General features: G+C 34.0%; 2 protein-coding genes across 2 annotated transcripts; both read left to right on the plus strand.

The window, feature by feature from the left end:
* LOC133186786 (patched domain-containing protein 3-like) lies at positions 1-25,887 on the plus strand. Its single transcript, XM_061322094.1, has 4 exons — positions 1-262; positions 22,351-23,374; positions 23,574-23,777; positions 23,964-25,887. The coding sequence occupies exons 2-4, from the start codon at positions 22,366-22,368 to the stop codon at positions 25,388-25,390; spliced, it is 2,640 nt and encodes an 879-aa protein (XP_061178078.1). The 5' UTR covers positions 1-262; positions 22,351-22,365; the 3' UTR covers positions 25,391-25,887.
* On the plus strand, positions 916-9,976 carry LOC133187248 (uncharacterized). Its single transcript, XM_061322603.1, has 6 exons — positions 916-1,277; positions 4,450-5,675; positions 5,878-6,010; positions 6,860-6,999; positions 8,500-8,674; positions 9,395-9,976. The coding sequence occupies exons 1-6, from the start codon at positions 938-940 to the stop codon at positions 9,658-9,660; spliced, it is 2,280 nt and encodes a 759-aa protein (XP_061178587.1). The 5' UTR covers positions 916-937; the 3' UTR covers positions 9,661-9,976.
* Positions 25,888-27,197: the final 1,310 nt, after the last annotated feature.

A 27,197-nucleotide genomic window follows, 5' to 3' on the forward strand; every position in this document is an offset into this window, starting at 1 on the left:
TGAAGGTGACGCGCCTTGTCACAATTACCCGTCATGGGCGGCGGGACGCCTTCTTTTATAGCCTTGGGGTCTTATTACGCGACATGCGGTAATGGTGTTTGAATAACGCCAAAATAAACAGCGAGACGCCTTCTTATCGGTGGGGGTGATCCGAGGTTAAGGCCATACCGGACATTGCCGGACGCCGAACTGAAAGCTCAAGTATCCATGAAGGAAGTACAGAGGGATTTCACGATATAGGATGTGATTTTCTGGCAAACAGGCAAGTTTATTAAGATCTTTTTTTCCCCCTAGAGTTCAGTAACTACGTTAACCCTGGCCTTGTGATCATGATAGCATGTTGATCTGATTAAGGAACGGTGTAAATACAGGCTTGTGTGTTTATGTAAATCGAGGGGCTTTAATCTGTTAATGTTGTATGTAATGACTGTCAAAAGTATAAATTGCGTATAAAAAGTTCAAGCATTATGTATGGAACGCCGCAACTGCCTTATGTGGAGAATTTTCATTATATGCTGATATTTCCACATTATATGCTGATACTTTGTCATTATATGCTGATACTTCAACATTATATGCTGATACTTTGTCATTATATGCTGATACTTCAACATTATATGCTGTTACTTCAATATTATATGCTGATATTTCAACATTATATGCTGATACCTTGTCATTATATGCTGATACTTCAACATTATATGCTGTTACTTCAATATTATATGCTGATATTTCAACATTATATGCTGATACTTTGTCATTATATGCTGATACTTTGTCATTATATGCTGATACTTTAACATTATATGCTGTTACTTCAACATTATATGATGATACTTTAACATTATATGATGATACTTCACTATATGGTGCTTTAAAATAGGTCAAACATCGGGATCGTGATACCGTTAATTATTTAACAGTTCAAGGAATAAAAATGGCGCAAAATTGTGAAAACGCATGTAAAAGGATCACATTGAAAAGCATCCTCGAGGAACTAAAGATCGGCCCACAGGTGATCGATAGATTTGTAGAAGAGAGAATAGATGTTGATAATATTTTAAGCTTGAGCGATGAACAATTGAACAGTTTTGGAATTACAACTATTGGCGATCGAATTCGTCTCCGAGAAATGGTCAAATGCAAAACCGAGAGATGTTCAGTAACTCTGCTTAATTCAGGGGCAAGTTCTGTAGCATCTATGTTAAATCACCAGAGAAACTTACTTTTTACGACTAAAAGGTCAAAAAGACGGATCAATGAACCAGCCAAACCAGGTACGTAAATTAGCAATGTTTTATAGTAATAAACACATGAACATGTCCAGTCCAAAGCACAGGTGCTTGAGGACAGGACCCCCCCCCGCCCCCGATATAGACCCCCGGGCCTTTACGACTTTTTTTCTCAAAATTATCTTTAAATGACATATTTGTGATATAATCTATACCAACAATTCGAAAAATTACCTAAAACAAATATTTTATAAAATCTACCCCACTCTCTCTATATATAAATCGATTTATATATGTACATATATATATATATATATATATATATATATATATATATATATATATATATATATATATATAGGGTAGGGTAGTAACTTTTATAAAATGTTTGTTTAAGTCAATTTTCCGAATTGATGATACAGAGATTTTATCACATATGGGTCATCAATATATAATTTATAAGAAAAAAGTCGAACAGGCCCGGGGGTCTATATCGGGGGGGGGGGGGGGGGGGGGGGGTCCTGTCTTCAACTTGACAAGCACCTGTGGTCCAAAGACTATTTCTAACTACATAGCTGTTAATAGATACCCAGGTATTTAAACCTACCCAAAGTAGCTATTTTTACCTACTTTTTGCATTTTGTGGCCAAATGGCTGAACGGCGCAACATGGTGAGTACAAAATTTCTTGATACAGTCACACTGATGATGAATACAATAAAATTTTGCCCAAAAAATGATTACTTCGTAAATTAACAATTTTGTATTCATTACTATGCAAAATTTCACCAGAAAACTATTTTGAACTTTTGAGCATTCCTTAGGAATTATCTTTTCTTGTACCACAATGAACAGAACAGAACATTTATTTTCTAATTTAGAGCCCATAACAGACAAGTATGAAATTATTACAATAATAAAGAAAAGATATGCCAATGGGTAGTATAACAATTTGTAAATGACATTGCTCATTTCAACCATAATATTGTACTATTTCAGTTAAAGGGAATACTATATATAAAAGTGTATGGCTACTACATGTTATCATTTGAATTTAATGTAATTTAGGGGAACAATTATTCTTCGCAAAGTAGGACTTACAGAAGTAGAATTTAATGAAACCATACTATATTTTATGTTTTCCCAAATTTCATAGGAAATGTAACCTAATTTCCTCTTGTATAATTTTGAAGCAATCTATATGTACAAACCTCCCATATTTTTTACATTGTGACGTCACACGTGTATACTGAAACAGCCTGAACTGCCACAAGGATGACAAAACAGAAGAATAACGATCCACAGAATTTATGGACTATTTTATTAATCACAAAAAACAATTGTTTAATTTACTTAGTTACTAAATCTTAAGTCAGAAAAAGCCTTAGAGACAACTATAAACTAATTACATCTTGTATAAAATACCGTTGTTAAGCAGATCCGCATATGTACAAAACAGTCCGCATTTTATTTTGTTTATAGCAACGCCATCGGCATTTTTTACTTCAATAGATAAATCTACATGCTTGATTGTTCTGATGATGACCGTCTCTGGTTGAAACTGGTGAACAAAATAAATTCACTGCTGCATTCTCACGAAGTGTTGGTGATCTGTTTTATATCTTCCAGTTTACAACTTTAGGTACAGACCCTATTGAATACCTTTCGGTATCCACACGTGAGAATCTTCCACAATTTTAATCTCAAGGTGTTGGTCTCCTGTTTTTCTTTGTTTTGTACTATGCAAAATTGTTAATTTAGGAAGTAATCTGCTTATCATCTTTTGGCCAAAATTTTGTTGTATTCATCATCAGTGTGACTGTATCAAGAAATTTGGGACTCACTATGTATAGAGGGGTTTGAGAGATCGAAAGGAGAAAGAAATCCATTATTTTCACGTCTGATCATTATGGTTCTATTCAGAAATATTCATGCTGAAAACTCATTCATATTTTACGGGTTATTCATTCGATTTCAAACAACAAAGTACCTTGATTAAGTGAAAAAAAAACTTTCAGTTTTAATATTTTTAGTTCACCTGAGCTGAAAGCTCAAGTGACCTTTTCTGATCACCCGTTGTCTGTCGCACGTCCATCTGTAAACTTTTCACATTTTCAACTTCTTCTCAAGAACCACTGGGCCATTTTAACCAAATTGGTACAACCTTGGGTGAAGGAGAGTTAAAATTTTTAAAATGAAGGGCCTAGCCCCCTTACAAGGGGAGAAATCAAAAAAGACAAAAATAGGGTGGGGTCATTAAAATTAAAAAAATCTTCTCAAGACCAGAAAAGCTGAAACTTAAATGGAAGCATTCTGGGGGTAGTGTAGATTCTAAATTGTTGAAATAATGACCCCCAGGGTAGGGTGGGGCCATATTAGGGAATTCAAGATTTAGATTGAAATATACAGGAAAAATCTTTAAAAATCTTCTCAAGAATCACTGGGCCAGAAAAGCTGCAACTGGAAGCTTTTTGAGGTAGTGTAGATTCTAAATTGTTCAAATCATGATCCCCGGGGTCAGGTCAGGGACCACAAAAGGTATTACAAGGGTTAAAATCTGGTGAAGAACAGCAGGGCCAAAGTTAACCAGGTGAGCATTGTGGCCCATGGGCCTCTTGTTTATGTTGGAAGTTATAGGGGAAAATGTTAAAAATATTTTCTCAAGAAGTACAAAGCTCTGATTAGTCATATTAAATTGGAAGCATCCTCTAGCAGTGTAGATTAAATTTTGTTAAAAATCATAGATCCTAGGTAGGAACAGGCCACAAAAGGCAATCAAAATTTTAGATAGGAATACATGTAATGATTGTTATTTCTGTGCCAATGGGCCTCTTATTTTCTAGAAATGGGCCAATTTCAATTAAATTTAGCAGAACATCCTGGATAAAGGACTTAGGTTGTTCAAATTATTCAGCATATAAGTGTTCTTCTTGATAAGCACCAAGCTAGAAAAATTAACTTATGTGAAAGTTTTCTGCCATAGTCTTGATTTTTAAATTCTTCAAATTGTGGTCCCTAGGAAGAGGATAACACTTCACAATAATGGGAATAAATAATCTTTTTAAACAGTAGGGGCCATGATTAGTCATGTTATGTTAACTTCCATAAGCAATGCAGATTCAAGTCTGTTCAATCACTTGAAACATTTGTCAGCTTTCCAATTATATATTTTACTTTGTGGAAGTTGCTTACATCATTTATTCATGATCACTTTTCAGATCTGCATAATCATGGTTTCACAAAGCACCAAAAAGTTGCAAGAACTTGGACAGTAACTGTGGTTTGTTTAGCTGATAAGGAAGCGTTAAAGGTCCCATCATCCTCAGAGAAAGACATTCTATTTAAAGCGGGCCTGGGTACTCGCAAGATACAATTTTTATCATCTGACAAAGAGGCTGACGTACTACAAAGAATAACATCTGACAAATTGACTGAAGATGGTCAAACTTTTGGATTTCCACAGCTCAATAAGTGTGGTGGGTTTGAATTGCTTAAATGTAAACAGAATTGCAGAGAACTTTCTCTTATTGATTGCGAATGGTCAGTATCTCAACTGAAGGCATATCTTGGAAGTCAGACAAAATTATACATACGTCCAGTGCAAACAAACTTAAGTACAGAACCTATTGATAAAAATGTCAGAATTCAAAGTGAAGAAATTTGTCGGTTTTGCAAAAACAGTTACGCTATCCGTGATCTTCGACAACATGTTAAGACATGCAAAGACAAGTCAAAACTAAAAGAAGTTTGGAAGAATGAGAGTGACAGTGACAGTTTACCAGATCCTCTGACTGATGGAATTTCTGATACAGATGTAGCATGCAAAAGACAAGGGGATGATAACAAGAATGTCCCTGCATCATTTTCAAATTTGCATGATTCTATGCATTTCTCTCCTAGTTTCCCTTTTGATATAGCATGTGAAACGCAAGGGGATGATAACAAGAATGATTCTATGCATTTCTCTCCTAGTTTCCCTTCTTTTGCTGCAACTTCATTTAATCATCAGAAGGAAGACTATGGAGAAACTACAGATAAATTGGTTTATGTACATGAAGGTGAATTAGAAATTGTACCAAGCTGTGCCACCAGTAGTTCTGAAGCTGCAGATTTCACACAGAATGAAACTTTTTCTGTGACTCCTATCATGTATAATAAAGAAAATAAAGAAACTGTAAGTGAGTTGAACATTGTTATATCAAGTGCTATTGATCATTGCTTAACAGAAAAAATAGTTGATCCTGTGGAAATACTGAGGTATATGCAAAGTGTTATTGTGACTGGACGAAAATTAGAACTAGAAGATTTAGCAACCCTTGATGAAGGAGATACCACTTTCATTCTAGTTGATCGTGCCAATGTTTTAGAAACAGCACTTGATGAAATTAATGCCATAAAAGATGAGGACTTGAGAAAAACACTGGAAGTGAATTTCTATAATGAGGTACATGTATATTTCTAGTAATTCCGATTTAATCTTTATGAATTTAAGTTCTCTTTGGGACTAATTAAATATGTATTTTTTAGAACTTAAGAATCGATCAAAATAATAAATTTGTAATCAAAATGTCATGCATAATGTGATTTGTTATCATTCTAATGTGAGTCTTAAGAGGCAATTTGTTTAATTTCTTCTTAATTCATAGTGTGCTTCAGATCAGGGAGGACCAAGAAAAGAATTTTTCCGTCTGGTCCTCAGTGCTATCAAAGAAAAATATTTTGATAAAGGTTTAAGAGAACACTTGGCCAAGGATTACATTACAGTTGGAAAAATTATGGGTAAGTTTACACACTATTTTGAAAATTAAGATTGATTATCTTTAATACACAATGATTTTATGGTGTAAAAAAAAATGTGATGCATAATGCATGTAGGTCACTTGATTAACTTCAGGAACATTTTGTGAATTCTCAAAAGCTATTAATTTAAAACCATACATGTATGTGCCCAGTAGCTATATATATATATAAAAGCACGTAAGCATAAATTTGGCTGTTGAATTTTCATGGACTCTGGCTCCTTAAAGTCTTGAAATGGAAAGTCAATTATTATAAAAGATAACATATATAGTTTCCTTTTTGTTCCCAAGCATCCTTGATATACTACATGTGATGATATACCATTTGTCCAAGAACTACTAAATTTTTGTATTATGGAATAAGAATTGGATTTTGTGAGCTTTTATAGTAATGCCTTCAAGACATTTTCATTTAGATCAACAATAAAAAATTATATGTTTGATGTAGTCCGTTCAATCCATCAAAATTGCCCCTACATGATCAATTTTTTCAGTACATGTACTAACTTTATTTTTTTTTCTTGGAAAATACATATTGTCTGACATGCTCTTAAACTTTAGGTTCCAATTTCTTTTTTGTTTAAATTTGCTGCATTTTACATACATCTAAACTATATCAATGAATTTCAAGTGCAGGTAAGAATCTTGGAAAAATAAATATGTAAATCTGTGATTTTCATAACATTTATCATTCCAAAAATAAAATAAAAACCTACCTACCTACCTACCCACATTGAAACTAATGGGTCAGAGTACATCAAACCAAAAAAGAATATTGTTATCATGAAAATAGGTGTTAAAAAACTATATAATTTTTGCCAATTTTCAGCTCTAAGTATGCTGCAGAATGGACCAATGCCAACATTTTTAAGTGAGGATATTTTGAATGACCTTTTTTCAAGTAAAGATCCAAACTCACTGTGTTTAAAAAATTTAAGGACTGGATTGGATTCTCTAGGACTAATCAAGGTAATGTTAACGGGGGGGGGGGGGGGGGGGGGGGTATATTGATATGACTAAAGTGTATCGTGGTATATATTGATACACTGAGCTGAATCCTGGAATATATTGCAGTGTTTTATTCTTCATAATTTTTGATTTGTGTGTTTCTGTGTTGATATGAGAAATTCTCCAGTAAAATATGAAAGGATAAAAGTTGAAGATGATTTCTTTAGTTCACAAAAAATTATGTACTGTTTAATAGTCTCTGAACACAAAAAAACATAAGTATATTAAGAAATCACTTTGATTACATAAAAGTTAAAAAAAAAAAAGTATAAATTGCAATGTTATCTATCATGATATACAGGTAAACAGTTTTTGTACCACAATACTGTACTATATTTTTGTGCATGGGGTTACATACCAGTATATCATTACATTACATCCCTAATGATCACAAGAGGGGAAGGATACCTTCTAAAGAAAACTTGCAGGGATTTATTAGTACCTTCTTGGTTCAAAATTCAGCCCCACTCCCAATGAAAAATAGGCCCAATTTTTTCCCAATTTGTTGGGAAAAATTTCCAAAATAAAATGATGAACATATTTATAACTTAAAATATTTTTTTTTAAATTCAATAAATCATGGACTCCAAGGATGACCTAGTTTGTGTTTGAGGATTAATTGTTGGATTCTTATGAGATTCAGAGTCATTTTGACAGCATAAACTATGGCAGAAATATTCTTATGTATAGACAATGTGAACCGACATTTTAGGTTGAAATAAATACTTTTTTTTACCCAGAAAGAACAGCAGGATACAATGCAAACAAATTGGAGTGACATACCTTTCTCTCTTATAATGTAAAGTAGGTATTTTGTATTTTTTTGTATGGAACAATTATTTTGCATTTTTTCAAGATTTTTCCTATGGTATACATGATAAATAAGTGTAATAAATAGAATTTGAGAAATGTCCAACAAGCCCCGAGGTTGAATACTGGGGGGGGGGGGGTTCCTGTCCACATGTACTTTGCTCTTTACAGTAAAATTGGGCAGATATATATACATGCATAAAAAAAAAAATAGATTAATTATGCTTTCATGCTAATGCTGGTTCTACTTGAGATAACTATAATTACTGCTTTGCTTCTTAAGAGAGTTGAAATAAGTTGCTCCTAATTTGCATGACTGCCCCTGTCTCCCCCTTGGCTTAAACTACACTGCTACTTCAAGTTCACATCTGGAAATATGATGTACATTGAATATTTATAGGTACATTGCATGTATGCAGTCAAAACGTAAACAACAGTTTTAACTTTAACAATTACAGACATTCATATTATCTCTTTGCATGTATATTCACAGACTGAGGAGCTATATATATATAATTTAGATGGAACAATTACTGGAAGCACTCTGTGATGTTTACAAAAACCATGTTAGAATACCGTTAGTCTATATTATTTTTCCTTTGTAATTTTTTCTTAGCCTTATCTAAACTCTCTTCATTTTATTTCATATAGGTTGGAAGCATTTTAACTATGTTCGTACACCTCCTAAGACCAAGCAAAACTTGTCTTACATTGAAAGCTGTTACACAGCTACTAAAACCACAGTTTTCTGAAGATGGTTCAAATGACAGAAAGTATGAAAATTATGTGTATGCAGCATTTCTGAGATACTTGCGAGCAGCAGCTAGTAAGTTAATTTACTCAGTTCTTGTACTCTGTTAGATGTTTCCAAAATTTTGTATCACTATTTTATAAAGCCATATATTACTAGACAGTTGTAAGGAAAGGATATTTCAAGATCTAGTCCCAGCAAGTATCATTTGGTAGAGTTTCTTAACGTTCAATGGTAGGGGATATTGAGTTCAATATAGATCAAAATTTAATAAAAAGAGTAATAAATATCAGGCAAACCTCTTGTTTTCTTACATCTACTACTCTTGACTCATTATTTAAAAAAAAAAAAATTCACAGACAACTTTAAATGTCACATTAGAATTCATTGTTTACCAACCTGCATGTATGATTATTAATTATATCAGTCATCTGGGTTTATACTACATTTTATGGGTCAGCCAGTAAAGGGAGACAACACAGTTGTCACACTCAAGTAAGGGAGACATCACAAATTGTCTCCATGCACGGACATGCTTTAGACAAATTAGGTTGACTGTATTATTCTGATAATACTAATAATGTAGTATTGGATTACAAAAATAAAGGATGTTAAAGGAAGCTGAACACAGAATGATTAGCAGTTTCAATTTCAATTTCTTAGCTTACAGTTAATGATAGTTGATATTATGCATGTATATTAATTTTCTTTTCTACCTTGTCTAGTACATAGTATTTTTTCAGATTAAAGATGGGCTTTATTATGCAAATGTATAATAAATCTTGACATTTATAGGTGGAAGAAGGGGAGATGTGTCACTGCAGCATGTACTTCAGTTCGTTACAGGAGCATCAGAAGAACCCATCCTCGGATTTTGCCACCCACCCTCAATAGAGTTTGTGAAAATGCGTGAGGATCACAGCTTCATTCCAACTGCAAACACTTGCATCAATAGTTTAAAGTTGCCAAGAGGCAGTTTAGAAATTAATTTGCCAAAAGATGAGGAACTTTTTCCTCTCTTTGATTATGCCTTTTTAAACACATTCTATGGTCTTGTTTAATTAACTGTTCTATTCACCAAAAGTTTGGCAGACATTGTTGAGAAATTGTTTTTTTTAATGCCTGCCATGAATGTGGCCATAGCATATAGTGTTTGTTGTAACCATCTTATTTTTTATGTAAGCTTAATTTGGTGAGAATTTGTCAACTGTGTCCAATTTTTTTTTAACTTGATCTTCCCAATAACCTTTGACGCTTATGCACTGTTACATTTTTTGGGGAGAATTTATCAACTGTGTTCATTTTTTTTTTTACCTTGACCTTCCCAACAACCTTTGACTTTACTATTTATTGTGTATTAAACTCAGTTTTAAGAAATTATACAAGGTATTATCATCAAAATACATACACTAATACAAATTTTCATGGTGCATTGCGAATGAGCCCTGGATGAGGCATTCATGTCCTATGAGATATTTCTAGTTTCTGCAATTCATTTTATAGATCTCTTTGTTACACATATACTTTAGAATTTGATGCATATATATAATTTGTAATACATGTACATGGGCCATTCAAAAATTATGCAGACTCGTTGCACAGAAAAAATATTGACAATTTAATCAAGCAAACAATCATACAAAATCTATAAGAATCTTTACTAATATAGTCATCAAAATTTCATAAAATGTTGTAAATTTATATCAATTTGGGTTATTTAAAAGGACATACAATGAAGTCAGAGCCAGTAAAATCTTTGATGTCAAAGGTATTTCATGTCTAGCTTAAAAATTATAAAACTGGTACAGCATTAGGGATGCGCGATTTTATCGGTAAACCGGTATATTGCGATTTTTTATTGCGTGATACGTATCGTGATACAGAGACTAAAATACCGGTATTTGGTACATAACTATAAATTCCGGAAATTATTCATTTATTTCTTCAAACTATTGAATAACAATTCCAGGAAGTGTAAAAAATGTTGAAAACAGTTAAACAATGGCATCAAAATATGCTTTATATTATATAAATGAAAATTTAAAAAGTAAAGTTATGTTTTTATATAGCATATTTTAAGAACTATTATGGAAATTCATTTGAAATTGTAGTAAAAATTGCATGTAAAAATATCACGATTTATCGTGATATTTTGGGGGGAAAATCGTGATATATCACGATACAAAATCTTTGCCGATACCCATCCCTATACAGCATGTTTTTTTTTTTTAAACCAAAACTGCTGATATTACTGAAATATTATGTTACATAGGTCACTCTCAATTATATCTTTTACAGTCCAGATCAAGTTTTCGTCAATGATCTTTCTCCGTCCCCTTCCGAATTGCCTTTTACTAAGGTTTAAATGTCTAAAATTCATAGCCAGAAAAACTTGTGATACTCTGGTGACCGTTAAGGCCCATAGGTTTTTAGCTCTTCTGAGCTCAAAGCTCAAAGAACTAATGCTATGGCCATTTGTGCTGTGTGCATAAACTTTTTAGAATATGGGCCTTAACTCAAGGACCCCTTGGCCAATTATTGTCAAATTTGTCACAAGGTATCCTTGGCCCAAGGGCCCCCATTCATACTAAAACTAGGGTTGTGACCCTTAAACAAGGGGATATAATTAGGAAAATAGAAACAAAAGTACTGGTTGCTAAAAAATCTTCTTCTCAAGAACCACTGGGCAGATTATCACCAAACTTACACAAAAGGATGAGGATATGTTGTAGATTAAAATTTGCATGGGGATTTACCCTGGGCAAAGGGCTGGGTCTCAAGGTCACTTCAAATTTGACCAAAAATTACATTTTATTAAAATGTTGATATTTTGCTTACTATAAGAATTAGGATCATCAAATCTTGTCAGTTGATGCATCTAAGGACGTCATATCATGTTGACTCAAAAGTAGGTCACGGTGACCTACTTTTTAAATTTTGCAGCCATTTTTTTTCAAAATGATTTAGAGGCATATTTTGAACAATTTAAGGCTTATGGTCATCAAAGTTTGTCAGTTGATGTATCTTGGGTCCTCGGAGTAGGTCGACTGAAAAGTAGGTCACCATGACCTACATGTACTTTTCAATTTATATGACTATAATTAAATATTTCGGGTATTAATTGGCTTAGAATCATCAAACTTTGTCAGTTGATGCATCTTGGGTCCTCAAAGTATGTCATCTGAAAAGAAGGTCACTGTGACCTACTTTTGAAATTTTATGGTTATAATTTTAAAAATATTTCAGGTAATAATTGGCTTAGAATCATCAAACTTAGTTGATGCATCTTGGGTCCTCAGAGAATGACAAGTGAAAAGTAGGTCACCATGACCAACTCTCAGGAACTAATTGGCTTAGAATCATCTTGGGTTCTTAGAAAGTTTCATCTAAAGTGTAGGTCATGATGACCTACCTTTGGAATTTCAAGGGTTTATCTAAATATACAGGATACTTAGAGGCTTCAAAAAGAAGTGATAGGTTGTACAGTTTATCAGAAGAGCGATTCAAGGCCCTTGGGCCTCTTGTTTGTTTTTATTATTTATTTCAGGTAAGACATGCCTTGTTTTTTAAATGCTTTAGCCCACTACATAATGCTCTTTTATTTGTTGTTCAGTTACAAGATCCAGTAAAACTCAGTTATAGTGAACATGCTTTTAATGAATTCATTCTTATCATTTCCTAAATTTTATGGCTCAAGAGCCAATAGCTCAAGTAAGCTTTTCTGATAAAAGGATGTCTGGTGTCTGCCTGTTGTCTGTAAACCTCACATTTTTGACTTTTTTTGTAAAGAACCACTGGGCCATTTTCAGTCAAACTTAGGTAGCTATTAAATTTATTCCTTATAATTTGATTTTCTATAATTAAGTATAAAAATAAGGGAATTTTTACTTCAGAAATGCCTTTAGGTTGTACATATTTTAAATGTAACATCAATCAGAACGATACATTTTTAGGTCACCTCGTCTTGATGATCTTATGCTATACCCCCAGTGTTAGCGTCTGTGTCCCGGATTAAGTTTTAGGAGCAGGTCCATTCCCAAGTAATTATAAGCCCTACCTGGACCAAACTTGCATGGATGATACATCAAGGGATGGACACTACCACACTTACTTTAGATGCTGGATCTGACCTAGATTTTCTAGATGAGTGACCAGTTTTTAGAGCAGGTCCATTCCTAAGTAACTAAACTCTACCTGGACCAAACTTGCATGGATGATGCATCTAGTAAAGTACACCAACCTGCTTTGGATGATGGATCTGACCTAGATTTTCCACACGAGTGAAAAGCATTAAAGCATTAAAATAAATTCAAATTAGCTTCACTGAAGATAATATGAAGCAATTTGATGCTCAGTAAATTAAGTTGAATTAAACCAATTCGCATTAAATTCTCTGAGAATGTTCGAGATTCAGAAAGTTATATTTGTAAAAAACGTATAGCTGTTCTTTATTCCAAAATAGGGTTTAGCAAATTTAAAGAATATCAATTCAACCGACACCATCTAAAATAAACTGTGAATGTGTGTTATTTTTTAAAAGTCATCTTTAGATTACCTGTAACACCTCTTTGTTTTTCTCTGCAGATTAAAACTGAAATTGTTTGAATCACTACAAAATTTTTTTTTGAAAGCTGCACAAACCATTAATACTTGTATTCATTTTTGTCTGTTAAGCACACAGTTTAGAAATGAAAAGTTCGATAAAAAAGAATAAATTTCATTCCCTTCATAGTAAATTAGCAATTGCAATAATCACTTTGTTGTTTTGAGATATTAAATTTGTTAACGGAATATTTATATGTAGTTTTACTTTTTGTAGCACTTTCGAGCTGAAGGAACAAGTGAGCTTATTTTGATCAAAATTGTTGATTTTGTTGTCGTCGTACCCTTTTTAGCTCACCTGAGATGAAGGCTCAAGCGAGTTTTTCTGAATGAAAGAATGGAGGCGTGCTGTGCGAGGACAATCCCCCACTCTGAAAAAAGACATTTCTCAATTCTTAAGGTTCATGAAGAGTTACATTTTTCAAAAATTGTATTGTCAATATAATCTTTTACACATTTGCTTCCTTTATTTTATTGAATAGCTTATTGATAAAATATTTATATTTTACATTATGTTTTTAAGGTATGATTAAAAAAAAACCCTCTCACAGGATTGAACTCTCTCCAAAGCTCACGGATAGGCGTAAGACTGAACGTGCTAACCACTATGCCACAAAGTCTTGTTCTCAACAATGTATGTCAGTGTGATTTAAATCAACAAGTTTGTTGAAGTGTAAATTTTTTTTCGATTTTCAAATAGAATGGGTTCAGATTCCATTTTTTTTAAAACAGAAAATATATTTTACATTTACTTTTCCGTCATTTAAACATTAATATAGAATGAAGACTTGACCCATTCATATTCAAAAATCATTTTTTATGGCTGAAATAACCCCATTTTCCACTAAATATGCATAACTGGCAACTTTAAAAACAAATTTTCAACCAAATAAGTTATTCAATAAAGTAAATGAATTAAATGTGTTGATCAGAAGATGCCAGTACTGAAAACATAATTTTAGAAAAATATAACTTTTTCATGAACTTTGAAAACTAAGAAAAATATTATCTCAGAGTGGGGGATTGTGCGTGCCATGTACGCCCTCTTTCTTTGTCTGTTGTCTGTCAGAGTTGTCATCATAAACTTTTTGACTTCTCCAGAACCTCTGGGCCAGTTTCAACCAAACTTGGCACAAAGCATTCTTGATTGAGCGGGATTCAAATTTGTTCAAATAAGGGCCACACCCTCTTGCTAGGGGAGATAATGAAGAATTGGTCAAAATTTGGTGGTAGCTTATACAGATTTTCTTCTTTAGAACCACTGGGCCAGAAAAGTTGAAACAGTAGTGAAACCCTTATAACATAGTACAGATTCATTTTTCCCAAATCATGATAGGGTGGGGCCACATTGAGGGTTCAGTTTTACATAGGAGTTTATTGGAAAAAATCTTTAGTTCACATTTTCTCAAGAACAACAATGCCATAATTAGTCATATTTATTTGGAAGTGTAGATTCAAATTTGTTCAAGTCATGATCCCCTGGAGCAGTGTGGGGCCACAGTATATGGTATCAAAGTTTAACATGGGAATATGTAGGAAAAAAATCTTTTAAAATTTCTTGTCATAAACAGCTAATCCATGAGTAGTCATATTGACAGGAAAGCATAATTAAGGTAGTGTAGATTCAAGTTTGTTCAACTTCCCCCGGGGATGGAGTGGGGCCACAATGGTGGATCAAAGTTTTTTTTCATATGAATATGTAGTTCAAAATCTTGCTCACAAGAATAGCAAAACCATGATTAGTCATATTGATATGAAAGCATCCTCAGGTAGTTTAGATTTAAGGTTGTTCAAATCATGACCCCTGGGGGAAGGGTGAGGCCACAATGGATAATCAAAGTTTGACATAAAGAATACATTTATAAAAAACGTCTGTTGATGAATAAAGAATATATAAAAGAACTCTGTTGGTGAAAAGGACCATTTTGACTTAGAGTGCTGTGGCCCATTGGCATCGTGTAAATTTTTCATATACTCCAGAACCAATTTCAATTAAATGTGGCATAAAGTATCTTTTAGTGAAGAATGTTCAAGTTTGTACAAGTAAAAAGCCACGCCTTCTTCCAAGGGGAGAGAAGATCAAGAAAAAACGAATTATAGAGTGGGGTCATATAAAAATCTCAATAATCACAAGGCCAGAGAAGATAATATTTGCATGAAAGCCCTCACAAAGTGTGGATACAACTTTGTTCAATCCATGGCCCACAGATTTAGAGTGGGGTCACAATTGGGGATCAGTTTTACATAAGAATATTATTAAGAAACGTCCCTTAAAACTTCATCTATCAACAACAGAACCATGATTACATTAGTTTGTCAACATCCTCAGGAAGTACAGATTCAGGTTGATCAAACTGGTAGGCTAGGACCACAATAGAGGGCCAAAGCTTTATGCGGGACCAAAGAAGAAACATTTAAAATGTGAGAGGTGTGGGATGGATAGGGACAAAAATGTCCCTAGGATTAAGATTGACCACATAAAAAGATTAAAAAGTATTTTGGAATACATAGAGGAAAACTTACGACATATTCATACTTCTCCAAATCAAACCCTTGGGCTAGAAAGGAGCTGGAAATTTTATAGAGGTTAAAAACACTTCGAGAGTAGCAGGGTGATACTTGGTCATATCCTATTGATACGCAAATATTCAATACTAAGATCAAATTCTGGAAAGTAAAGTTAGGTGAATATTGTGGATCGAAATTATTATAATTAATGAAGGTATTTACGTGTAAGGGGAAATATTTAAAAATGGTTAATAAATGTTCAGACATAAGTTAAAAAACCTTTTTCTCCAGAACTGCAAGAAAATGCATATGTATAATTAGAAGAATCTGAATGTATTGTGAATTCATGTTTTTAAAGCCTTGACCCACTGAGGCTAGAATCGGGGTTTCAAATTTTTTCGTTGTATTAGAAAAAAAATCTGAAAAAATTCAAAAAAAAAAACAAAACAAAACAAAACAAAACAAAAAAAAACAAAAAAACAGCGGAGCTAAGATGACTCAGGTGAGCATTGTGGCCCATGGGCCTCTTGACTGAGGAGCTTGAGCTTGTATTTTTACTTTGGTCATCTGCTATTATTGTTGACATTGAAGCATGAATCTGCACTTGAATATAATTATGTATACTATATGTATGCTTTACAATTAAAGTTACTGGATTAATCGTGTTTAGAGAGATCACATGCAACACAGATTAATTTCAATAACAATCTACATGTAGGTATAAATTCATTTACTTTTTTTTCAGTATTCCACACTGTATTGACCAGAAAGGTTTTTTTTTCTAAACTTTATAAATAAAAGAATACCTAGAATCTATTTATAATTTCTAAACATTTTTCATAGTCTTCAATTCCAAAATTTCTGTTATTTCTATGTAATTCATCATTTAAGGCAATTCTACATTGTTCACTTAGAAACCGTGAAACGGGTTCAAATACTGGTCTGTCGCCGTATTCAACATCGTTGTGATCAATGTAACCCTCCACACCATAATCTTGTAAATCGGTCCTGCTTAGGGGGATGCCTACAGGATTTTGAATTTGTCCACTTATCCATAACTGAAGCGGAGAAGCTAGAACTGTACGAATTCTATGAGTTGACCAGGCTCTTGTCCAGAACTGAAGCCTTCTATTTATTTCATCTGTGTAAATGTAGTGCAATGCAGCTAAATGATTCATATTTAAGGCGTCTAAAGTACCGTTTTCTTCCATGAAATAAAATAAATTGTAAAAGAAACATAAAACGCCTTCAAAAACGTCCCTCCAAAGTCTCTCGATTCTTTGATTGTGAGTACTCTTCCCAGTGATCATGCTACCTTCACCTCGTTTTAAAATCATGTAGTCTGCAACTGACACGTTTTCGAGTCCTTTGTCTGACCTTACTCTCATAGGTATTCCATAGGTTTCGACACCAGACAAGAAACAGTCTAACACCGTTCTAGATGAGTTGTTGTCAGTACATCTAAGATATGTCACAAGCCTACTAAACCCATCAATGCCACCGATTACTATAAATCTCCAACGAACTAGCTTGTGGTTAGTATCTATATGCCAGAGGTGGTTTGGCCCTTTTACGTTATATACGCGCCTATGGAGTCGACCTGTTCTTCTCGACTGAACACCTGTTTGATCAATTCGGTGAATACAGTCTCTGAGTCTCCATCGCTGAATTCGGATACCTTTGGCAAGCAGCATTTGTCTCAACATATTTTCGCCACACAGAGGAAAATCCTTTATCAAATTTCCGATCTCTCTTTCAAGGTCGTCTTCATTTATTTCCGAAAAATGCATTTTACTCAATCCAGATATTGTCATTCGACGATAAACAGTTCTTTCTGACACCCTTAAAAGTTTTGCAATGTCAGCTATCTTAAAATCATTTTCAATTAAATTCTCTAAAGTTGATTTTGGAATATCATACATGGGAGGCCCTACCTTACTCTGAATTTGGTTCGGTCTAGATCCACCATACTTCACACACTCAATTCTAAGATTCATCATCTCAGCCCTATCTGAAATTCCCAAGGCTTCAAAATCTTGCATTGATAGCTGACACACAATATCTGGTGTTATTTTTTCCCGCTCGAACTGTTCATTTACATGCCGCAAACCCAGTTTTTCCAATAAATGCAACATTTTGTACACGTACTTGTTGAATTTAAGAACACCTGCCTTGCTTACCGGAAGTTCCGGTGTCACAAACGATCATCACATTTAAAGTATCAGCATATAATGTCAAAGTATCAGCATATAATGTCAAAGTATCAGCATATAATGTCAAAGTATCAGCATATAATGTTGAAGTAACAGCATATAATGTTGAAGTATCAGCATATAATGTCAAAGTATCAGCATATAATGACAAATTATCAGCATATTATGTTGAAATATCAGCAGATAATGTTGAAGTATCAGCATATAATGACAAAGTATCAGCATATAATGTGGAAATATCAGCATATAATATCAAAGTATCAGCATATAATGACAAAGTATCAGCATATTATGTTGAAATATCAGCAGATAATGTTGAAGTATCAGCATATAATGACAAAGTATCAGGATATAATGTTGAAATATCAGCATATAATGTTGAAATATCAGCATATAATGTTGAAGTATCAGCATATAATGACAAAGTATCAGCATATAATGTCAAAGTATCAGCATATAATGACAAAGTATCAGCATATAATGTTGAAGTATCAGCATATAATGACAAAGTATCAGCATATAATGTGGAAATATCAGCATATAATGAAAATTCTCCACATAAGGCAGTTGCGGCGTTCCATAATTATGCATTCATTTACATATTGTGTTTATATATGTACCTACTGAATAAATATTCATCTATCAGATCGCTGAAAGTAGTACATTACATGTCCCATGTGGTGTATACATACCTACTTTATCTTTAAAACCCTTCCATTGTTTACGGCGATTATGTCATTTTATTCAACACCACCAGACCATGCATGGTCAGCTTAACTTTATTCTGTTGTCTGGCAAAGACATTAATTAAAACCAGAGTTATATAATTATTAAATGGTGGTAATATTACTTAACATCAATGTAAATACACCGAACACATGCTGGACCCCGATACTGATGTGTGATACGTATGAAATATTTTTTGAAACTAAAGGGGACACAAAATATTCTACTAAAATCATGCTTGGAAGAAAGATTAAAGAATAATGATATTTGGATCAGAGATATTCAAAATGAACTTAATAAACTGGGACTTGGCTATATATTTGATGCAGATTTCAATGATAATACTTACATGTTAGTAAAACAAAGATTCCTTGAGGTGAATAACCATACTATGATTTCTAATATTTGTAACAATGCCCGTAGCCCGCTATACCAACATTTGGTTGATAATTTTGGTATACAATATTACTTGCGTAAACCTATTTATTATATGTACAAAATACAATTAAATTGCTAGAATTAGACTATCTGCACATATAATCTAAATGTTGAAACTGGTAGATATGTTAATGAAATTAGAAAAAAACAGATTATGTAAAATGTGCTCTTTGAATGTTATCGAAGACGAATTTCATTTTATTTTACAATGTCCTTTTTATCATGACCTTAGATCTAAGTATTTGAAAAAGTATTATTATAAGAAATCCAGTGTTTGGAAATTAATTCAACTTCTAAGTGTACAAAATATAAAGGAACTTTGTTACCTTGGAAAATATTTATATCAAGCTTCCACTAGAAGAATGAAACATTTGTAAATTTTTTAAGTGTTTTATAATTACAGTTGCCTGTTATAAAACACGTCCTACATGTAGTTTACTTGCTATTTATTGATTATGATCACTCTCATATTGTTATATTTTATAATATTGTATATATGTTTAGTTATTAATATATGTAATCTGATGTGTCGTATGACGCAAAGAAATAAAGAACTTGAATCACTCGATACGTATAAGTATTTCTCCGTATATTAGTATATTGTTATATGACATTAAAAATTATTATATAGTGATTAATGTAAACAGAAGCCACAGATCTATTAATTTAACAGCAGAGCAAAATTATAAAAACTCAGAGCAAAGGACCTTGATTAGGTCGTTGATATTATAATAACGTCATCTAAAATAAAGGTTTAATTATTTTATATACCTGGAGATGGAAGTTTGAACTATGCATTTTAACCAACTTCTAAACAATACATGTATCTATATAAATATATATAACGAAGTTAATAACATGAAATAATAACTAAACTGATTAATCTGTAAATAATTTAATAGTATAATTATTCAGAGTAGATCGATAGGTATGACATGTTTGTATGTGTCTGTGTCAATCACGAATTAATAGCAATTCTCTGTAACCACTTAAACTTCTTTGCCACGCATGGTCACCGATTTTGATGAAACTTTGCCCATTATTACAACTTAACACCAGAAACATATATCAAATAAAATTTCGTTGCTATGTGTCTTGGTTGCCATGGTAACAGCCAGAAAAGTTAGAAAAATTGAGATTTTCAGCTACTTTGAATCTTTATTAAGCCTTAATAAAGACTAAGAAAAACAAACAAACCATTCTCACAAAAACCTGACACCTTGTTGCCACTTATGCTATAAAGAAACTATTTAGAATTTATCTCTAAGTAAGTGGTAACCATGGGTACATTTGGAATACATTTTAGATGCTGAAAAATGCAGAAAAATGCTCAATATTCACTAATGATAGGTGTTAAATGACCAAACTCAATCAATAACCTAAGGAAAAAACAATAAAAATATTTGACCTTAAGTAATTAGGTATTGGCAATATTATTCTAAAAATTACTTTCATGGTTGCCATGGTAACACAGTGTAACCATGCAAAATATGTTGCTAAGATTGGGTTAATGCTACTATCTTCAGGAAAAACAATAACATTCATGACTGGCACATATACATCCTTAAGACCTTGCAACACTGACAAAATAAGAAAAATTGGGATTAATTGTTACTTTGCAGTGTAACCATGGAAACAATGTACCAGTTGTTTAAAGTGATATTTTTTTTGCTGCCTTAGGAATTTTCTTACCTTTTATTCAAGAAACATATTATTTGACTCACCTTGAATAGTACTTATCTGGTAGAACTAAAGTTGAATATCATATAATATATTGATAACGTTTGTTGAAAAATACAACACTGTTGCTATGGTAACCAAGAAGGGAAATGTTCGATTTTGTTAATTTTATATCAATATTAAACCCTATGTGCCAGCTTTTTGCATCCAGTTAGAGATTGGGTGGCAGTCAAAATTTAAAGTCAGGTTAGTTGTTCATAATTATCAATCATAAAAGTTTTGGGAATCTACATACAAGGGTACGTATCCAAGGAAACAGAATATTTTTCAGATTTTTATGCATATTTTTTCGGCTTATTTCCATACCAACGCTCTATTTAAAGAATTGAATTTGAATTTTTTGAAATGTGAAAATTAGGGTCACATGAACGTCTTTAAAAATTGTTCATTAGTTATTTAGAAATATGCTTTTTAAAAAGATAGGATTAGATTTAAACACTAAGAGAGTAAATTGAAAATCCCTTCTTGGTATTAAAACCATGGCAACCATTGCCAACCTATAAGAAATACCATATTTCTTCCTTGGTATATGTTACAAGGATCTTTTGTCTATTATTTGCTTGCATTTCAACCTATAATTTATTTTTATTCTTAAGTGTATGATCTTATAAAATTAAATGAGCAAAATTATTACTTTTGAATACTTTGTTTCCATAGTAAGGTATGTAATAGTTGATTTACCAAACATGTTTATCATGCATTTAAGACATCAGGCCTTCAACTTTCAGAAACAATCATTGCCACTTGTTTGCTTTTCTGCAAACGTTAACTGTGGGGCTCTGAACATGTTGAAAAATGCCATTTTTCAAACTTTAGGACATGTTGCCATGGTAACCATGACACGTAGCAACCAATTTCTGCCTGATTTGAGTTTACGGTATAAAAGACTTTTATCGTAGAGAGTTTGGAGAAATTCTGAGACTATGCGTGCCACATTTCCTTTATAAAAGTTCAAGTCGTTACAGAGAATGGCTCTTAATACTTTGAAAAACAGTATGTATAACTGAGGAAGTATTAGTTATGTTCACATTGACTTCCTGGGATGTCGAAAACTAAACTAAAATATTTAAGCATATCGTATAAATACATAATTACTATTGATATTATGTTCCGGAAATACGAAGAAAACCCTTATAAAGGGTCAGTTGTACAAAACACTGGCATGGCTAACATAGAAGTTTTTCAGGGTTGACACAAGGCACACGTGAACATTCCTATAGAGACATGGATTTCGATGTTGTACATGTTGACATAATTGACGAGTTCATACATTTCTGCTTGCAGGCTTAATCACGTTGCATCAACTTATTAGATGTAACTACATGTAACACAAATGGCTTTTGTGCATATAATCGTAAATGAAAAAAAAACTTTATTTATCATCTTTATGTTAAAAAAACCATGGTTTTCAGGTACTGGGTAGGTGTGATGAATTCTAAAAGAATTAAAATGGTTTAATGTCAATACATATACAATGTTATTGTGCATGTATTTTTTAAATGGACTTTTTTTATTTTCTTACAGAATCTTATTTTTACCATGTCGTCCATGTGTTTCTCTCGATGCTACACTGCACATGACCGGAAGATCGCCCGATTATTTGGACGTTACGGTCGACTGATTGCGCGGCATCCATGGATTTTCATCATCTGCTCCATCATTTTAAACCTTTTACTCGGGATCGGCCTTCTTCGACTGGAGTTTGAAAACGACCTGGAGACGCAATACCTACCAGAAAATAATCAGGCCTCTAAAGATCGCGATATTGTGAGGAGCGTGTTTGAATCATCCAATCATGAAAACTATCAAATCCATTCATTGGCAGACGTCGGTTATTTTGCCGAAGTTATCATTCGTTCAAAGAATGGCGGGAATGTATTCGATGCTAACGCACATCGCGAGGTGCAGAAAATTCACAACCTTATTACAAAGAACGTATTAATTGTAGACCAGTCAAACAAGAATTCGTCATATGAATCTCTCTGCGCAAAAAGCAATAATAAATGTGTTATTTTCGGAGAGGAACTTCTCTCTGCAGAATTTATCAGAAATTTGCAAAATAAAAATGTGACCTATCCTGTGTACAAGGAAACAGTTCTGTTGTCCGCCATGTTAGGAAAGGTGGTAACTGATGGTGATCGCCTAGTTTCAGCAGGCATGTTAAAACTACGATATTACCTCCAGAAGCATCCATTAGAGCAGGGTCATCTATCAGAGAGATGGGTCAAAGAATTTGTGACTTTCATACAGAGTACGCGGACAAATTATACAGAACTGGCCTATACCTATCACAGTGCTTTGGACGACGAGGTAACCAAAAGCTCCATGGCTGAGGCTCATCTGTTCATGATCACAGTGGGTCTCATGGTGGTCTATGCATCCATAACAACTGCCGGAAGACGCGTTGATTGTGTTTACGATCGGCAGAATTTGGGACGCGTTGGCGTCTTCTGTGCGATTCTCTCTATGGTCCCTGCGGCGGGGATAGCTAGCGCCTGTGGGATGAAGTTCATGAATTCTGTTGGAGTCATGCCTTTCTTGATTATAGGCAAGTCATGACATACTAGTATAATTCTCTGAAAATCATTGTGCAAGAAATGAATTAGTCAAACTGTTATAAATTTATATATTGGGAACAAATGCGAATCAGTTTCAAATAGTAACCTTAATGATTTTCATTTTCCCCACGTGTTAACTCGATATTTGTGAATATAGCTATGTTTTTGTTTATTTATGATATTCTTTAGGCATTGGCATCAATGATATGTTTATCATCGTCTCTGGGCATGCGCAGACTATAGGACAGGAGATGTCACTGGAGGAGAGAATGGACCGCACTCTGAGGACCAGCGGACTGGCAATCACAGTCACCTCCCTTACTGATCTACTCACGTTCTTCATTGGCTACACATCTGTGTTTGTCACCATCCAAAACTTCTGTATATATACAGGCAAGAGCACAATTAAATTTCTCTTAATTTGAAGCTTTATATGACTCAAAAATGCCATCCATATTATAGTATAATTGTCTTGTCCAAAATCCCCGCATAAAACCTTTTCTTTCATCACGGATGAGATTAATTCGGTCTTCAGTGTTATCGTTCATCTCCTTTCAAAACAAAACTGTATTTTTTCAGGTCTTGCTGTTTTCTTCTGCTACGTCAACCAGCTCACCATTTTAGCGCCATCTATTGTCATTCACCAGCAGAAGATGGATGCTGCGAAGCATTCCGTGACGTGTAGATCTACAAAACCCCGAGCACAGCTCCGAAGCGAGGGCTTCTCGGCGTGTTACGTCACTTGTTGCTCTGGAGAGAAGCCAACGTCACGAGCTGATGTTGAAAGCTTGCTCGAGATTTATCCAAAACGTTTCGTTCAGTTCCTGGCTCGCCACAATGCCTCTCGTGTGGTTGTTTTCATTCTGTACCTGGGATATATTGCTCTTTCTGTATGGGGTGTTACATCACTAAAGCAGGGCTTCAGATTTTCAGATTTGGCTTTGGAAAGTTCCGACTATTACAAAGCTAGCACTTGGGATTTCGAAAATTTCCGATGGGAAATTCCACTTCAAATTGTATTCAAAGATCCGGTAGATTATCAAAACGAAGAAATGCGGCAGCAAATATTTAAATTCCTTAATAAACTTAAAATGGAACCTCTTATCAAAGATAACCTAGAAATAAATTGGTTATCGACATATATTACAGTTGTGGGAAATGGTACTTTTGGAGACAAATTTACGTCTTTAAGACATTTCTTAAATGAAACAAGAATTTTTAAGGGTGATGTGATATTTTCACCAGGCTTTACAAACATAAACTACTCAAGGTTTTACTTGTTTTCGGAGAATTTAAGGACGAGTGACGTTCAGGGACAATTTCTCCTCCGAATTAGAGAGCTTGAGCAATCATCCAGACTACCGTGTTTTATCTACTCACCACTCTTTGTTTTCTTTGAACAGTATGCCATCGTGGTAAGAAGCACGCTACAGACAGTTGGTGTTGCAGTAGCCGCCATGTTTTTAGTTGCGTGTTTTTTCATGCCGCACCCTCTTATTATAACTTTTGTGTCCATCTCCCTTGTGTCAATTCTTCTGGGAGTGTTCGGATTTCTCCCGTTCTGGGGTCTTAACATCAGCTCTGTCACAATGATCGAACTCATCATATCTGTGGGATTCTCTGTGGATTTCAGCGCGCATCTTTGTCACGCATATCTAACGTCACAATCACGTGAGCGAAAGGGGCGTGTTCAGGATGCACTTGAATTGGCAGGCGGTCCTGTTATAAATGGAGCGCTGTCAACAATTATTGGCCTTGTGATGTTGAATTTCTCTGAGAGTTTTATTTTTCAGTCGTTTTTCAAGGTGTTATTCATGGTGATTGTGTTTGGACTTATTCATGCCGTACTCATTCTACCAACTTTCCTCTCTGTCATCGGACCAAAGGTCAGAATATTATCAGATACCAAACCCGACCCCAAAATAAAATCAGATGTTTATAATGGTGTAAATCAAGATGTTTATAATGGCGCGAATCTTCCTCTTGTTTGTGAAGAAAATATTTAACTGCAAATATCATAATAAAAGACTTAAGCAAAGTATGAAATACCTGGTTGACGGAATAGAGTCTGATGACTGAGAGGAGAGCAACAGGGACCGAGAGATAAAATACCCAAGTCGTGTGAAAAATTTTATCCCTCGAACGTGAAACACATACGAAGCCTTGTCACCTTGACTGCTCTTTTGTTGGATTTTAAGCGTCTTTTGGACAGTGTAAGACGTACATGATTAGGCCTATTATTTGATAATGTTTCCTCTGAATCAAGTGGATGAATCTGTCTAATGTAGGCGCGGAGCGCGTAATGGTTATTTAAAAGCTTGAAAGTTGTATTAAATATCGGCATTTGATAGCTTGCTTATTACATCAGGAAATATTTTATATCGTAGAGTGGCCTTGGTGTATCAAATACACAACCTGTACAAATCCACAACATACCTGGGCTCCTGAGGCTCATATTTGGAATATTTCTACTTTTAAAATAAAAAAAAAACCTATGGTTTTATTCCTCGTCAGTGTTCAATTTTTTACCCACCTAAGCTGAAAGCTGAAGTGAGCCGTTGTCTGGCGTCTTTCAGTGTGTAAACTTTTCACATTTTTGAATCTTCTCAAGAACCTTTTGGCCAATTCAACCAACATTGACACAGAGCATCCTTGGGTTAACGGGATTCTAAATTGTTCAAGTAAAGAACCAAGCCCATTTCCAAGGGGAGATAATCAAGGAAAGGCAAAAATAGGGTGGGTTCATTAAAATATCTTCTCCTCAAGATCTACTGCGGGCCAGAAAAAGCGAAACTTCCCGTGGAAGTGTAGATTCTAAATTGTTCAAATCATTAACCCCCCCCCCCCTCCCCCGTTAGGTTTTGGCCACAATATGTGATCAAAGTTTGAAATATACAAAAAAAAATCTTGAAAATGTAATATACCCCGGGGGAGGGGAGATAAGGGTGGGGTCACAATAGGGGAACAAAGTTGAAATGTCTAAGAAAAATCTTTAAAAACCTTCTTCTCAAGAATCACCGGTCAGAAAAAGAAGCGTAGATTGTAAATTGGGGTGGGGGGGGGGGGGGTGGCATAATAGGGATCAGTGTTAAACATTTTAATATATAGGAAAAATATTTTAAAAATCTTCTAGAGAGTCACTGGACCAGAAAAGGTGAAACTTATGTGAAAGCTTCTTTGGAAGCGTAGATTCTAAATTGTTCAAATCATGATCCCCAAAATTGGGGGGTGGGCATAGGGGATCAAATTTTTACATTTAAATACATAAGAAAACAAGATGTGTTTGTGAAACACTGATGCCCCCCGTATGGCAACTTACAGTGAAGGTAAAACTTTCTCAAATGCCAATCAAATATGTTGGTACCCAAAGTAAGGTCTTGTCACAAGGAATATACCTGTGAAATATGAAAGCCCTAGCAGCAATCATTGAATAGATATGGAAAAGGTTAAAGTTTTTCAAAAGTAAGTCATACATCAAGGTCAAATTGTCAAAACTAATGGTACCCAAAGGAAAGGCCTTCTCACAAGAAATACACATGTGAAATATGAAAACCATAGCACCAACTGTTCAAAAGTTATGGCCAAGGTTTAAGTTTTTCAAAAGTAGGTCAAAATTCCAAGGTCAAAGGGTCAAAGTTGTTGGCATCCAAATTAAGGGCTTGTCACAAGGATTACGTATGTTAAGTATGAAAGTCTTAGCACCAACTATTCAAAAGTTATGGCCAAGGTTAAAGTTTTCCAAAAGTAGGTCAAACTCCAAGCCCAAGGTCAATGGGCTTTAATTTTTGGTATCCAAAGAAAGGTCCTGTCACA

The sequence above is a fragment of the Saccostrea echinata genome, unplaced genomic scaffold (assembly GCF_033153115.1).
Source record: "Saccostrea echinata isolate AGI-Se365-2 ecotype Australia unplaced genomic scaffold, CSIRO_AGI_Sech_v1 ptg000014l, whole genome shotgun sequence".
NCBI lineage: Eukaryota > Metazoa > Mollusca > Bivalvia > Ostreida > Ostreidae > Saccostrea > Saccostrea echinata.